At 40.6% G+C, this 15812-nt stretch overlaps 1 protein-coding gene across 1 annotated transcript; it reads left to right on the forward strand.

Annotated features, from left to right (window-relative positions):
* Positions 1–211: 211 nt before the first annotated feature.
* On the forward strand, positions 212–631 carry LOC145402665 (uncharacterized). Its single transcript, XM_080274647.1, has one exon. The coding sequence runs from the start codon at positions 212–214 to the stop codon at positions 629–631; it is 420 nt and encodes a 139-aa protein (XP_080130773.1).
* Positions 632–15812: the final 15181 nt, after the last annotated feature.

Here is a 15812-nt window from a genome sequence, read left to right on the forward strand (position 1 = left end):
GGGACCAAGGCATACCTGTTTAGGGTAATTATTGACCTCGGGGAACAATTTCTTTGCCACTGACCATTGTTTCTGACCAAAAGCAAAAGTTTTAGCAAAAAAAAAAAGGGTCGAAAAATGGTTGGGATTGGGGGGTACCAGTGGTCAAAAAGTGGTCAGGACGGGGCGGGTTAATGTGCATAGAGCGACAAGGTAGGTTGAGGCCACACCCATGCTGGACGCTACAACTGACCGTGTGGCATATCACTTTCTGACATCCTGGGTCGCTTGTTTTGGTGCCCCGCAGGTCATCATCACAGACCAAGGCCCCCAATTCGAATCTCGGGCCTGGCAGGACCTAATGAACTTCCTGGGTGCCAAATGCCACAGAACCTCCACATATCACCCTCAGGCAAACGGGATGATTGAGTGCTGCCATCATCGCCTGAAGGAAACACTGAGGGCACTTCCCCACCTAGTGAATTGGCTCGCCATGCTGCCAATCATCCTCCTAAACTTGAGGGTTACAGAGAAGGAGTACATTGGGAATTCTCTGGCAGAGCTAACGTATGGGGAAGACATGAGCATACTGGGGCAGTTCGCCCCGCAACCAGGCATGCTGGCCCTGGTTTTCCTCACAGAGCTCCAGTAGGCAAGGCAGGCACTACAACCAGTTCGTCCCCGTTCTCGCCAGCACAAGACGATGTTCATCCCACACTCCCTACCAGTTGCCAAACAGGTCTTTGTGAGGAGGAGTCAACGCACATCACCACTCCAATCCCTATACAAAGGCCCATACCCTGTGATCACAAACTCACATAAGACAGTCACAATATACAAACACGGGAAACCATCCACAATCTCTACAGACAGAGTCAAACTGGCCACACCACAAACCCAGTCACAGATAACACCCCACACATCATCCTCCACCTTGCCAGCCCACCAACAACATGCCCACAACCAACACCTCATATCCCAGCACCAACACCTACATGCACCACCCACCCACACACACACACACACCATCCCCTTTGTCAACTCGTATGCTCCGCTACCTGTCATCACCACACCCCAACTCAGGCATCATGCAAACAAGCACACCTCTACCACTGACACAAACACTCCCTTACCACCACCCACACTACCGTCCACAAATCCGACCTCCAGCACTAACCATGACACCCCTCAACCCAACCTTACACCTCATCCACCCTCTCCGTCAACCTCACACGATCCTACCTCTCACCTTACTCCCCCACCCACCACCCCTCAAAACCGTCCTTACACCACACCCACCCTCTCCGTCAACCCCAGCTCCCACCCCATACCCAATCCTAAACCCTAACCCACCCTCTCCATCAACCTCTTGCGATCCTACCCCACACTCTTTCCCACCAATCCCCACCCCTCCCCCAGTCAATACCCCTCGTCCATCAATACATGTCATTCCTGTAATCCCTCCAACACTAACCACAACCCTACAAACTACATCAATAACTACCACATTTACCTACACTCAGTCAGGCCATCTCAGCAAGCCACCACAATTTTAGACTCCAGCATAATCTGATACCAAAAACCCCAGACACTCCATGTCATCACACCTACGTTGCATTCGTATGGGACAGAATTGTTTTTTGTGTTTGTGCTACCTTATATAAGAGCTCAGTTGTGAAGGCGGGCATAACTCTCATTCATTCATCATAACTAAGCACTACTGTAGTCAAATGTTCGTACAGAAAGTTATGCCCGGCTACTATTCTTTTCTTTATAGTCATGCCACCCCCCATTTAATACATTACTCCATCACACATAGCCAGGGAATGGACTTGTTTTTACAAACTATCCTGTCTGTCACAACTACTATTTGTAATCGCATCCAAATCACTTTCATATGTTCGCTCACTTTAAAGGCGGTGTACATATATATATATATATATATATATATATATATATATATATATATATATATATATATATATATATTTATATATATATATATATATATATTGTATCTTGTACCCAAATCATATTATATGTTTCTCTCTCTTTTTTCTTCCTGTTATATTGCCATAAAATGGAGGGGGGGAGGGGGGAGTGCTGTGGCGTATGTTACACCACATAGTATTCGTACCTCGCATTTCATCTACACACGTGGTTTCTTTCCCTTGTGATTTTTCCCTCATTTCACTATACACACATGGTTTTCTTCCCTCATGGCTTTTTCCACACCTCGTTCTGGGAATCAGCATCGCTATTGGTGGCGTTACCAATAGAATTCAATTTCTCCTCCCTCCCCACCTGTAGTGGTGCCTAAACCAATCAACTTTGAATATGCAGGCGACCTAGGCTTACCGGTGCTCTGCCCACCTCATTAGGGGGCTTGAAACTGAGCAGGCGGCCAAACTCCGACCTTCTTTCTACTCTCAACTTCACCCCGGCTATTACCTCCTTGCTCTCCATCTCTCGTGGTAAAATCTGGCCACGTGATACAACTTTACATATACAATACACATAAACACATCAGCCCAGTACTCCCGCTCCTCACTTAATTCATTACCCATATTTGTAGTTTGTAACTATTTTATCCATGTAAATGATCCACACTCTGTATTGTTTCAAGTCAATAATCACTCCCCTGTCTGTTTCTTCCTAGCACATTTATGTTTATCTGTCCTTACCATTTGCCTTGATGTAACCCCTAGTAAAATATTCTCATAACTAAAATGCTACATTGTAAGCCCCCCACCCCTAGAGAAAATTTTGCATTTTGGCCTATTTTATAATCGCTTTGATGTCATATGGAATAAATATATGACATAAATATAGCATACTCTAAAGTCATTTTTAAGTACTCTGTGCCGCTGAGTTATGATTCAGTTTCTCAAATAACCTTATTCTACTAAAATTCACTTTTTTTTTTTTTTTTAAATACAACTTCAGCAGAATAGACAGGAATACCGGATAGTATGACAAAATATACAGTGTATATATATATATATATATTATATATATATATATATATTGCAAAAGGGGGGGATCATGGCCGCATGTCCCCCCCCCCCCCCGAGTACGCCACTGGCTTCAACGGTTATCCCATTTTCTTGCTACATGTCCTGTCCACTTCCATTTCTGTTCTTTTATAACTTTTATAATATCTTTGACTTTAGTCTGCTCTCTCACCCAAGTTCATCTTTTCCTGTCTCTTAAAGATATTCCCAACAATGACCTTGCCATTGGTCTCTGAGAACGAATTGATTAATTTTCCATCGATTTTGTCAGTTTCCAGGTGTCACAACCATACTTCATAGCTGGAATTATACACTCTTTATATACTTTTCGTTTCATACAAACTGGCAAGCTACTTTTCATAATGTCTCTATGTTTACCGGAAGCTTCCCATCCAATTGTAGTGCATCTTTTTATTTCGTTATCATTATCTTTCGATAATTTTAGTATTTGTCCCGAGTAATTGTACTCCTTGACATCTTCAAGATTTTCCCCGCCTATTCTGATGACGCTTTTTGGTGTTTGTGGATGGAACTTTAGCTTTACTCCGGTTCATCTTTAGCCCTACTTTGAGACTTACTCTGTTCAGGTCATTTAACATTTCTTGCAGTGTCTCAGCTGTTTCTGAGATTAGGACAATGTCATCTGGAAATCATAAATTGTTTAGCTCTTCTCCCACTATGTTCACTCCTTTGTTTTTCCAATCTAGCTTTCTGAGAATACTTTCAAATCATGCTGTAAACAGTTTTGGTGAAATTGTATCTCCCTGATGCACACCCTTCTCAGTCTCAATTTTTTCTGAGTTCTTATTGCAATTAGAGACTTCACCAGATCCTGTTTCAGAAATCTGCCACTAGGTTCGCTTCCGTCGCCCAACTCTGATGCGCGTAAGCACTGGAAAAGTAGCCAGTGCTAAATATCTTTTTAATTTTAACACAAAGTAAAACACCTCAAAACATATTTTACTCATCAAATTACCCAGATGGCATGATATGCTACAAAGAAATTACAATATGGGAGCCCTTTGATTATATATAATGTATTATTGGTGTCATTTTGTAAACTCCGCTTTCGTTAGTTTACTCATCTTTGTAAGCATAACATAGAGACAAAACCTAGGCAATTTTACTAGAACCATCCATAAAGCAAGATAACAGTGATTAAAATATTTGTCATTCGTTTGTATCCACAAAAAAAAATAAATGTGTTGCCGCATATTTAGTAACACCTTTCGATATGCCGCCCTGCCTGACGTATGACTTTCCCTAACAATACGGACCTGTTGGATGTCATGGTCATCTTAGTAACCAAAGTCTAACACAAATAATTCTTTTAAATGTTTCCCTGGCTCCACTGCACAGTTTAGTAAGTTTAAACTTCAACTCCTCATACTCTGTTATGATTATAGTGTCTTACCACACTGCCGTTTGTTTGGATTAATATGGCTGACTTACCAACTAAGCAATCGTTCAGTACATTATTTTCAGAGGATGTGCTTACTGCTTTAAAGCATGCTAAAACACACACATCAGAAGTCCTGAAGGTAATCTCCTTTTACTAACTGCACACGATTTATTCAAATATATGTAAACAGACAGCACACTATTTTAGTCCCGAAGCTAAGATTCTCTGAAAGCCTGGTTATTCTTTCTTTTCAGGTAAATATATATGCGCTTGATTGAATAGGAAAAAATATTCCTATAAATAGCAGTATTATTATAAACTTAGTATTAGGTACAATTTCACAGGTCTTTAAAACCCTGCAAAAATATTTAATTGAGGCTGGGTGACACTAGACCACCTGGTGGCAGACCTCTGAAACAGGTCTGGTGAAGCCTCTAATTTAACTGTAGCAGTTCCCTCTTTATATATGTTTTCGAGTAGCTTTACATTGTTCTCATTCATTCCTTGTTCTCACAATGCACTTATGATTATTATGTGCTCCACTGAGTCGAAAGCCTTTTCGTAATCAACAAAACCTAAGCACATTGGTTTATTATATTCTGTGGTTTTCTCAATTAACTGATTCATTGTGTGTAGATGATCAGCAGTCGAATACCCGCTTCAGAATCCTGCCTGTTCACGAGGTTGGTTTTCCTCCAAATTCATAGTTATTCTGTTCATAAGGACTTTAGTGAAGGGTTTGCAAATTACCGATAGTAAGCTAATGGGTCAATAGTTACTGAGATCTTTTGAGCCACCTTTTTTGTAAAGTAAAATAACTGTTGCATTACACCATGTTTTGGGAATTTTCTTCTTTTTTATACACTGAGTAAATAAGTAAACAAGCCTATTTAGTACTTCTACTTATGCATCCAACAGTAAATCTGCTACTATTCCATCATCTCCAGGAGCTTTCCCTTTTTTCCATATTTTTAAGAGAAATATTTACTTTGTCTGGTGTTACCTAGTCAGGTATTTCACTTTTGTCAGCTGAAAAGTTAGCTAATGGTACTACGGCCTTTGATGCATAAAGTTCTTTGTAAAATTCTTCAACTTTCTTCACCACCTTATCTTTCCCTTTAACCCACCCCATCCCGACCACTTTTCCACCACTGACTCCCCCCAATCCCGACCATTTTTGGATTTTTTTTTTTTTTTTTTTTGCTCAAACCTCAGCTTTTGGTGAGAAACATCGAAAATTCATAGAGAAATTGCTCACCTGAGGTTTAACCCGCCCCGTCCCGGAGACGTGAATTCACGTCCTCACATGATGTGCACTCATATCCCGGAGACGTAAATTAATGCGGCAACATTGCAAGGTGCATAATTTTCACAATTTTCAAATTTCGCGCCTGATTTTTGTTTCGCCCAACTATGCAAGCCTCACCTACTCGCCGCCAGGCAGGCAAGCTCCTAGACCCAGCATGACCCCGCCTGCCCCTTGTCTCGTCCACTTACCTCTCAGCAGTCACCAACGTCAGACATGGCGCGTCGTGGTCTGTCAGACGAGGAGATACAAGTCGCCCTGGATACCTTTACAGGCGACAGTGATTCCCCACTGGACGACGACACCCTTGACAAAGATTACGTGCAGCCTGATGAGGTTACCAGCAGCAATGATGAGGAGGTCCCTTCCCCAAGGAAAGTGAAATACATAACATACAGGAAGGCAAGGGACGGCCAGCCTGCACCACGTGCTGCATCCATGACACCTAGGCAACCACAACACAGAATCTGATGAGGACGAGGACGATGATGATGATGATGAAGCAGGACCTGGTGTATCTTCATGGCTGGGGAAGGAGAAGATATCGCCACGGGGGAAAGAGGTAACATCGCGAATGTTCTACAGGTATGTTCCTCCTATGTGTTCTGTGGCAGGAAGTAGTGGTGTGGGGATGGTTAGGGCAGCAGAAAGTGAAAGTGGTGGGGCAGGAGAGCGGAGACAGATGCGTGAAAGCGAGAGTGGTGTGGGGGAGGCAACACGTGCACGTTGTGTTCGTGTGCGGCGTGGTGTGGGGATGGTTAGGGAAGCAGAAAGTGAAAGCAATTGTCTAACATGTAAATGGGTAATATGTTATGTTAGAAGTAATATAAAAGGTGAAAAAGTAGATTCAGAGTTGAAAAAATAATGACGGAACATGAACTCACGTGGTAGCGCTATTGCTATGCTAATTCTTTTTGTATAGCATGTACATCTCTAAAAGCAATTGTCTAACATGTAAAGGGGTTATATGTTATGTTAAAAGTAATATAAGGGGTGAAAAAATAGATTCTGAGTTGAGAAAATAATGACGGAACATGAGCTCACGTGGTAGCGCTATTGCTATGCTAATTCTTTTCGGAAAGCATGTACATCTATAAAAGCAATTGTATAACACCTAAAGGGGTAATATGTTATGTTAGAAGTAATATAAAAGGTGAATAATTAGATTTTGAGTTGAAAAAATAATGACTGAACATGAGCTCACATGGTAGCGCTTTTGCTATGGTAATTCTTTTCGTAAAGCATGTACAGTTGCGAGCAGATGACTCGAGGCCACCTAGTCCACCAACATGTTGGTGTTTTATCTGGTAACAGTGGTCGCTATGAACTTGACCGAGATTCAGTTGGCTGTTTGCGCGAAACAAACTCAGTGATAATTTGTCAATGTGCAGTTCTACTGGTCTCCAAACAATTGCATGCAAGTAAACGTATTATATTGATAGTGATTAACGTGCCATGCACCTCGAAGATATATTTATAACCAAAGTATAACAACACAGGCATCCAAATAGTGGTGCGTTCATTCATGTGAGACACACGGGGGTCGGTAGTAATTTATTTTGTTCGACTATCATCGTGAACCAAACAACCTTTACCAGTTTTCAAGATACATATGAATTTTATCCCTCTTCCCTTAGATCTTAGTTTACATATACAAGTATCCTATACTCTGATACAATATCGTGAAAAACTGGATTCCAACTGTTTTAGTGACTCCAGTGCCCCTCTGCTGTCTACATAAAAATTAACAGGTGGGTGGGGAAGAACTGGACGAGGTGGGACGTCTGATGGGAGGGGGGGAGGCAGAAGGTGGTTGGCTGCAGTATTTAATGTACTGTATATGAGATTAGAGGTTGTAATAGGTTTGTTTTGACCTACGACACCAACGATTATTTAATATTCAAGTCGTAAAGTCTAACGATTACTCTCCACCGTGACAGTTGAACCAGGTCACCCGCTCATGACACCAGACATTCATGTAGACTAATCGTTCGATTTTACCACTTGATGAATGACGGGGCATTGGTTTCGTCTTTGCCAACATATATATACAGTATATACATAGCTGTTTTTCCGATAAGTGAGACAGCATAGCCAACCTTACAGCCCTGGCAGTAGATCTCCCACTTCGACCCCGCCCTTCCTCATCCATTGTCCTGCTCACTCCCACCAGACCCTCCATCTCTTCCTCTCCACCCTTCCTCACCCATCGTCCTCCTCACTCCCAGACCCTCCACTAGCTCCTCCTCCCCAACCTTCATCACCAATTGTTAACTCCTCGCGCCCCCATCCTCCCCCTTTTCCCAACCCTTCCTCACCCACCACCCTCCTTTCTCCCACCACCTCCTGCTTCCCCTCGTACAGCACTAACTGTGGTATGCACCTTGAACTCTCCCAGTTGCTTCAGATTCCCAGGTAACAGGTTTATGTGTCTCAGGCTGATGAGGCAGGGAAAGGGGCGTCACGGAATATTTGTGATCATCCTAGGTTGCGGGGAAGCTCATAACCCTATGGCATATCTCATGAGAACTGGTAAAGATTGTTTGGTTCACGACGATAGTCGAACAAAATAAATCACTACCGACCCCCGTGTGTCTCACATGAATGAACGCACCACTATTTGGATGCCTGTGTTGTTATACTTTGGTTATAAATATATCTTCCAGGTGTATGGCACGTTAATCATTATCAATATAATACGTTTACTTGCATGCAATTGATTGGAGACCAGTAGAACTGCACATTGACAAATTATCACGGAGTTTGTTTTGCGTGACCAGCCGACTGATCTCGGTCAAGTTCATAGCGACCACTGTTACCAGATAAAACACCAACATGTTGGTGGACTTGGTGGCCTCGAGTCATCTGCTCGCAACTGTACATCTATAAAACCAATTGTATAACATGTAAATGGGTAATATGTTATGTTAGAAGTAATATAAAAGGTGAATTATTAGTATCTGAGTTGAGGAAATAATGGCAGAACATGATTTCACTTGGTAAATAAGCGCTATTTCAATGCTAATTATTCTCATAATGCCTCAAAATATGTACAAACAATTATGTAAAGTATAAAATGGTATGATGTTATTGTGGAAGTAATAAATAACATGAAAAAACACAATAGCTGATGAAATAACAATGTTTGTTATCCATCGGTGACATAATCGACCGATTTTGCTAGGTTCGCACATTGGTACATTCCTTATTTCTCATGTTTTTCTGTATAAACCCCAATATACTTCTGTTGTACATGTTTCCAACATTGGAATAAATGAAAATGTACATAAAGAGTATCATTTCAGACAGCCCAAGCAACCATAGAAAACGTGAGACGACCAGACTACTCTGAGAGAATGGGAGTACAGGTACAACTCACCTGGGTCCGCTAGGGCCATTTATCAACCCCGGTGACCCCTTTCTTTGTGATTTTCCTTAGTTTCTCACCAAAAGCGGATGTTTGAGCCAAAAAAAAAAAAAAAGGTTCAAAAATGTCGGGACTGGGGCGTACCACTGCCCAGAAAACGTCGGGATGGGGCGGGTTAAAATACTCAATCCAGGTAGAGTACCTCCTTACCTGACTGGGTTTTCTAACAGGCTGGCTGCAAAGAAAACGAGTTCTATGGGAGGGTAACTATTTCACACCACTCATAGACGGTATTTATTTATTTACTTGGTACGAATTTATATGTAGTACGAGAGTATATTGGTTTTCAAACAGTAATATAGGCATTATAAGCATTGTTTCACTCACTAACTCATCACCATACCTGACCTTTTTTTGCCACATTACCTGATCATCATTTCTGACTGTTTCTTCCTCTGATGCTATGTAAAGTTTGTCCTCCACATTGTCATTGATTGGGGAATCACTCTGGCCCTGAATTTTGTACCGTGGCATTACATGGCTTTACTGGCCAGGTCACTGATAACAGACGAATTGCTGAGACAATGGCGTGCAGGGGGGGGGGAGGAGGTCATGCTGGGTAAGGCATTGTCCCTGCCTGGCATCTTGTAGAGGAAGGTGTTCCGTGTATATGTACCAAAAATCACTCGCGAAAATTGAAAATTGTGCAAATTAGGGACCTTGCAATTGATTCGCATTTATGTACGTCGACGGGATTGGCAGTGACAAAACGTGTGGACATTAATTCACATCAACGGGACGCTGCGGGTTAATGACTTCACCGTTTTTGTCTTCCAGTGATGTAATTTGTTGCTTTCCTAATGACATTTTAATTCGGACCTGTTTCAAACTTTTTCTTTATTTGATGGTTTCTTTCATCTGATCCATGTTTCTCTTTCTGTTTTCTTCTCTTTGTCTCTTGTTGATAAGCCTATTTAATTCTGCTCGTTCTATTTCATCTTTGTTTTTACTTTCACTTCATATAATTATTTCATAAGCTTAAGTGTCTTTTCTGAATATTTCTTGGCTTTGGTTGTATTAGGTTTTCCTTCTACCTCCACTGATTCTCTGAGCACTTTTGTTAGCCTGTCATTCATCTCATCAATGTCACATTTAGCATTACTTAAAGCCTGAAGTCTCTTCTTTATTTTCAACTGAAAGACTGCTTTGTTTTCGTTTATTAATGGCCATATCATTTTATCTTTAAACATCTTTCTTTCATTTTTGACATTGAATCTGGCTGTGCAGTCCACCATTCTATGGTCACTTCAGCTATTTACTTTGTTGATAACTGTGACATTCATGATCTTGTTATTCTTATCCATCTATCTATTATATATATATATATATATATATATATATATATATATATATATATATATATATATATATATAGAGAGAGAGAGAGAGAGAGAGAGACACACACACACACACACACACATTTATAGAAAAGAGCCACGTTGTTTGTGTGTTTGTCCATCATTCACACCCAAACCAAGGGTCAGAGACCTCCAGACCCATATACTGTATATTCTGAATCAGAGTGATTCAAGGATTATTTTAGGCAGGTCAGAATTCAGAAATGGGTCATTTGATGTCACCAACTGAGTGTTCTCCTTTTTTGGCCTGGGCAACACTGGATCCCCTTGCGGCCCAATTTCTGGCAAGGAAACTCGCATGACCTCCAGTTCGGACACAGGCTATGTGAAGTTGAGCTCCGAGGTCATTTGAGGTCACCAGTCGGAGGTGATTTGAAGTCATCGATAATAGTAAACAATTGCACACAAATTCTGTGCGTTAGTAAGCAAAAACTGAAATAGAAAGTCATGGACTTCACATAATCCCTCTTCAATAGCATTCGAGATACATGGTCATTCTGGAGTAGAAGGATTGAACTAAAACAAATAGATTAGAATGTTCACCCTTTTCAGCCCAGCAATGCTGGGTACCTCTGCTTGTGTGTGTGGGGGGGGGATGTATATGTACTGGTATATATCAACCCTTTCGTATACAATTACACGTTTGGCGTCATTAGGGTCTTTCCTCGAAAATGCAGAGTGACGCCTTTAGGGTCATAAAATAATTTTAAAATTCGGCCAAAAAAAAGTTTTCAATCGATTTGCATCATTTTTTGAGGTGTCATAGCTTCCCCAGCTGACGTCAAAAGTAATGAGTTGGCAACAGTTGGTTCCAATACCCACAACAGCGCATACAGGTTTTTCAGTACCAAATGAGCTGTCAGTGAGGAAGGTAGTGTGCAGTTCCTTGTCTCTTTAAATCTCCTTTATTACCTCTGTCCTGGCCACGCAACATATTTCACTATACCAGTAGTGCTTATGCATAGTTTTGGGGCACTATTGCAATTACATTTGGTATTTGCAATAGGAAATTAGGTATTTGTGAAGCATTCGTGGCCTTTATCAGCTGTTGGGCCAACAAAGATAGTGCTGTTTCCAACCCTTGCCCCAGAACTACAGTGCCTCTACCCTGCACCAAATTTGAGTATTCATCTCTAAAAATAGTGACAGTGAATCATGTGAATATAGTGTGCAATACCTAGTGTTCAGAGAAATCGTGAAACATGTGCAGCAGCTTAGGCAGGAAACCACCCTACAGTCATGACATGGCATGGGTACACTGTAGTTTTTTTGCACTTTCCACGAGAACTATGAGTCGTATGAGAAATCTGTTTATATCATGAGAAAGCCCATGAAGTTCTCCATAAGATGAGGAAATAAAAACATAACACTGCCAAGAAAAATTTCTCGCTAGAGCTCCCAGAATAAAAACTCTGTTGTCTGTCAGAAAAAGTTTTTACATTTTTGCTTATTTCTCGAAAACAATAATTTGTATCAAAATGCCAACTGCCCCATTCGAAAGCTAATAAAATTCTCTTTCAAATGATGGTATAACATGAAGAGATATGTTAGTAAACATTCAAGCTATTATGTTGGGAAATGAGATGAATGTTCCCAAAGGTCTATCCACACCAACATAATGTACATAGATTTTTTTGCTTATCGTGTTGAACAAACATCGACGAATAGGAATATGTAGGTTTTGTGGCAAAATAAATATGTTTGAATGGTGAAAATAAGCCGAGAATACACTTTTTTGGAGCGTGCGGCAGGCGGTGGGGGGAGGGGAGAAAGTCTTCCTGTTGTGGAATGCAAAACTTATTGAAACTTACCGTGAACGAAAGGGTAAATATACAGTATATGTATATATATATATATATATATATATATATATATATATATATATATATATATATATATATATATAAAGCATCTATCCTATCATAACCATCTTACCAGTGGCCAATATGGTTTCTGCTAGAGTAGCTCCACTTGCAGTCTTCTCATCTTCCTTTCCGGTTCGTGGTCATCCTGTTTTCGGGAGTTGGCGAAAGCTTTGCCATTGCATCTGAAATCTCATATCACTGATTGGGTTATAAGAAATTATGTTGTTTTCAATGCACATAAAAATCAGTTACCACATCTTTCGACCTGCCTACATCTTCTGCAGAAATAATCTTTAAAATTCATCAATATACAACTCATTTCTGCATAATCTCTTAAATATGGTCGGAGGGGGGGGGGGAGTCATTTCCTCAGGACGTTTTATGGAAAGGTCCAATTACCGTTTCTGAAAGATTTGCTCTCTAGACACCAGGTGTGCTAAGCAAACTCCATGCCTTATGTACCCTTGCCCAGCTGTTGACTTTAGATTTATTTGCCCAGGTTTAGAATGCACTTGCCATGCGTGGGGACTCCCTGCGTAAGACCCAATGAAACACGTTTTTCATCTCACAAATTTACCTACTCTTACTGACCCCCTTAAATTTCATTTTCATCGCTGCACTGTGCCGTTGTTAACTCTTTACTATCAATTTTTCAGTGGTTACTGTGAACTGTCTGCTTGTAGCATTAATCTAGCAGTGCACTCTCACCTATTTTTCTTTCTATTCCAAGAGTTAACCGAACCTATCGGTCCTTTTGTATGCAACAAATGAACTCTGGATCTGTCTTCCTCAGTCTCTGTTCCCTCGTCCGATGATTTCCAGCCAATTAATGGCAATGTTTGCAAGCAGTTTGAAGTTAAAGAATCTTAAATTTTGGCTCTTGTTTTTCTGTTTTTCTGGGAGGGGACAACTTTGCAGGCTTCAAATCGTTGATTCCTTCTCTGCATTAACAGAAAATCTTTACAATGTGATTGCATATTTTTTCTAGTTACCACTAAATAGACTGCTTTTAGTATAGGGGTACGGGAAATCTTTCTAAAGGTAAAGAAAATTTTCTGATGGCAGAAAAAATAGAATTTAATTTGCATCATCTGAGTGAAGCAAATAATAAAACGGTCAGTAGTTCCTTACCTAGCAACAACATTCCATCTTTTGTCAGTGCTGTTGAGTCTAAAGAATGTTGATCTGCCATTGAGCATGAAGAGAAAGAACCTGGTGCACAATGTTAGAGAAAACAACTTGCGACTTTCATCCACTCCACTTCTGTACCACTCTTCGGTATCATTCCGAGCCATTCGGCCATCTTGAAGGCGTATCAACAGTATGCTGTGAGTTAAATCTGAAATGCAATATTGAGATGGCTGTGAGTTACATACAGCACCACATACTGTAAATGTTAAAGTGACACTATTTACAAAGAAAATTATTTGAAGACGAAAGAAGTATTAGTATGGTACATTTCACACAATTATCGACAAGAGAATCTCATAAAGTATATCTGATTAACCCTGGAACACATTCGATTTTTTTTTTTGTACGCTACCACATTCGTGGTCACTATTGTGTACCAATTAAAAAAAAAATGCCTGGAGTTGTTTTTATTAAACTTACAAGGTATGGACTTAAAATGTACTCTTAACATTACGGTCTGACAGACAAAAAAAAAAAAAAACAATAGTGTAATCCTCCAGGGGTAACTAAAGACATTTTTTTTTTTTTTTTTTTTTTTTTTTTTTAAGTAAAGACTATAAGCACGAGTATAATGAATGGATTCTGATGTCCGGTGACAAGTGGGCAGTAGGGGGGTGTGGGGGGCAGCTGGCTGACTCCCAGTCTCCTGGCAAAAAAACATCAAAGACAAGTCCATGCACTAAATGTCTAGTACTGTAACACATTCGTGGACACTTTTATAGCCCACACCTGTGTTATATGAAAAACCTAGCCTAGGAGCGCGCACCAACTACCTTCACCCGACACAGCACATCATTTTAGGAAGCTACTGAGAACACCACCCATGTTGGGCCACATAGGCAGCAAGGGCCATGTGGTCAAAGTTTGTGTGGGTCATAACAGTGTCCTCGAATGCGTTCCAGGGTTAATAAGACATTATTCTTCACGTGAAATATGATTCATATCACTCCACACACAGTTTACCTGAACCATGGTCCATGACTACCTGACAAGAGCACATCCTGCATGCACATAATAAACAGACATTCGCTATAACCTCAGGACTGCCATGGAAAAATTTATGCATTTTATTCTGGTCAAGTTCTAATAATTTCAGTGATAATAAAGAACTCTTGTGAGATTAGATCCTCATGTGCTTGGGACACTGAGCAAGACAACGTGTACTAACGAATCGTGAAGAACAAATGGCAATAACATACCACCAGCAGTTCAGGAAGCCCTGATCTCATGTTGTCCATATGAGGTGACTTGTGCGTTTTATCAGTGAACAGTGCAGCCCACACCATACAGTTTCTCTGAAAATTTAACAAATATGATCAGTTGGATTGTCCTATGTGTATATGTTTCAATTTTGACCTTATACTGCCTTCTGCTGACTCTGTCTATAGTATCAGTGACAAGTGTAGCCCACACCAGTGCAGTTCCTGATATGAAAATGCAGCAAGTGTCACCAAACGAACTTTCACCAGTTGCATCTGCTGTTAAAGTGACCTTATATCATCCCCCTGCTAAGTCTATATATCGTATTAGTGAACAGTGGAGCATCCATGTCATACTAGTTGTTAGGTATACCTACTAATTCAACACACCAGTCATTCTTAGATACAGCACACTGATAATGGAGGTTATAATATTATGTTCCCTCGGTCAGCAATTATATTTGCTCTGACAGATATGGTAGTGAACGTGTCGGCAAAACTTCCCTGATTTTATTCATCTGTTCTTTCTACTGCATGTAAAATGCACAGAAAGTTCCCAGTCATCGAATGTTTGCTTCAGATGGACAACCCTCCCCAGTTCTTTGAAACATATTTATATCGGCAACAACCCGAGCCAAACACAGTAAAAGCCACAGCCACATATGAAACACTGTTTCAGTCCAACTTACAAACTTAGTCATATCATCCAAAATGCCAGTACTTTCAGTGCTTTTTTGCTTCATCATTCTTATCCATGATGATATTCATTCATGAAGTTTTCATCTACTGAGGAGCTCACTGCCATAACAGGGAAGGGATATTTGCGTATACCAAGCGACCAGATCAGCGTCACATAAATTGTCTTTGAGGCAAAAGTTGCAAGCAATTCCCGACATATTCTAACAAGTCTTAGGGCGACTCAATTGATACAAAATAAAAGTCAATAGGAGACATGCATGAAGCTCGGTTGTCGTTCTTTGCTGGATTTTTCTCATTTTCCGTTATTTTATTACTGTTGGTCGTATGTAAACTTTGAAAGTAGCAACGGAATGCTCATGCATTATCCTACTA

The sequence above is a fragment of the Coenobita brevimanus genome, chromosome 58 (genome assembly GCF_032717465.1).
Source record: "Coenobita brevimanus isolate Jiangsu-jjx chromosome 58, ASM3271746v2, whole genome shotgun sequence".
In the NCBI taxonomy this organism is placed as follows: Eukaryota; Metazoa; Arthropoda; class Malacostraca; order Decapoda; family Coenobitidae; genus Coenobita; species Coenobita brevimanus.

Excerpts from the sequence above, each read along its gene's own strand:
- LOC145402665 (XM_080274647.1), top strand. The coding sequence starts at position 212 with ATGCTGGACGCTACAACTGACCGTGTGGCATATCACTTTCTGACATCC.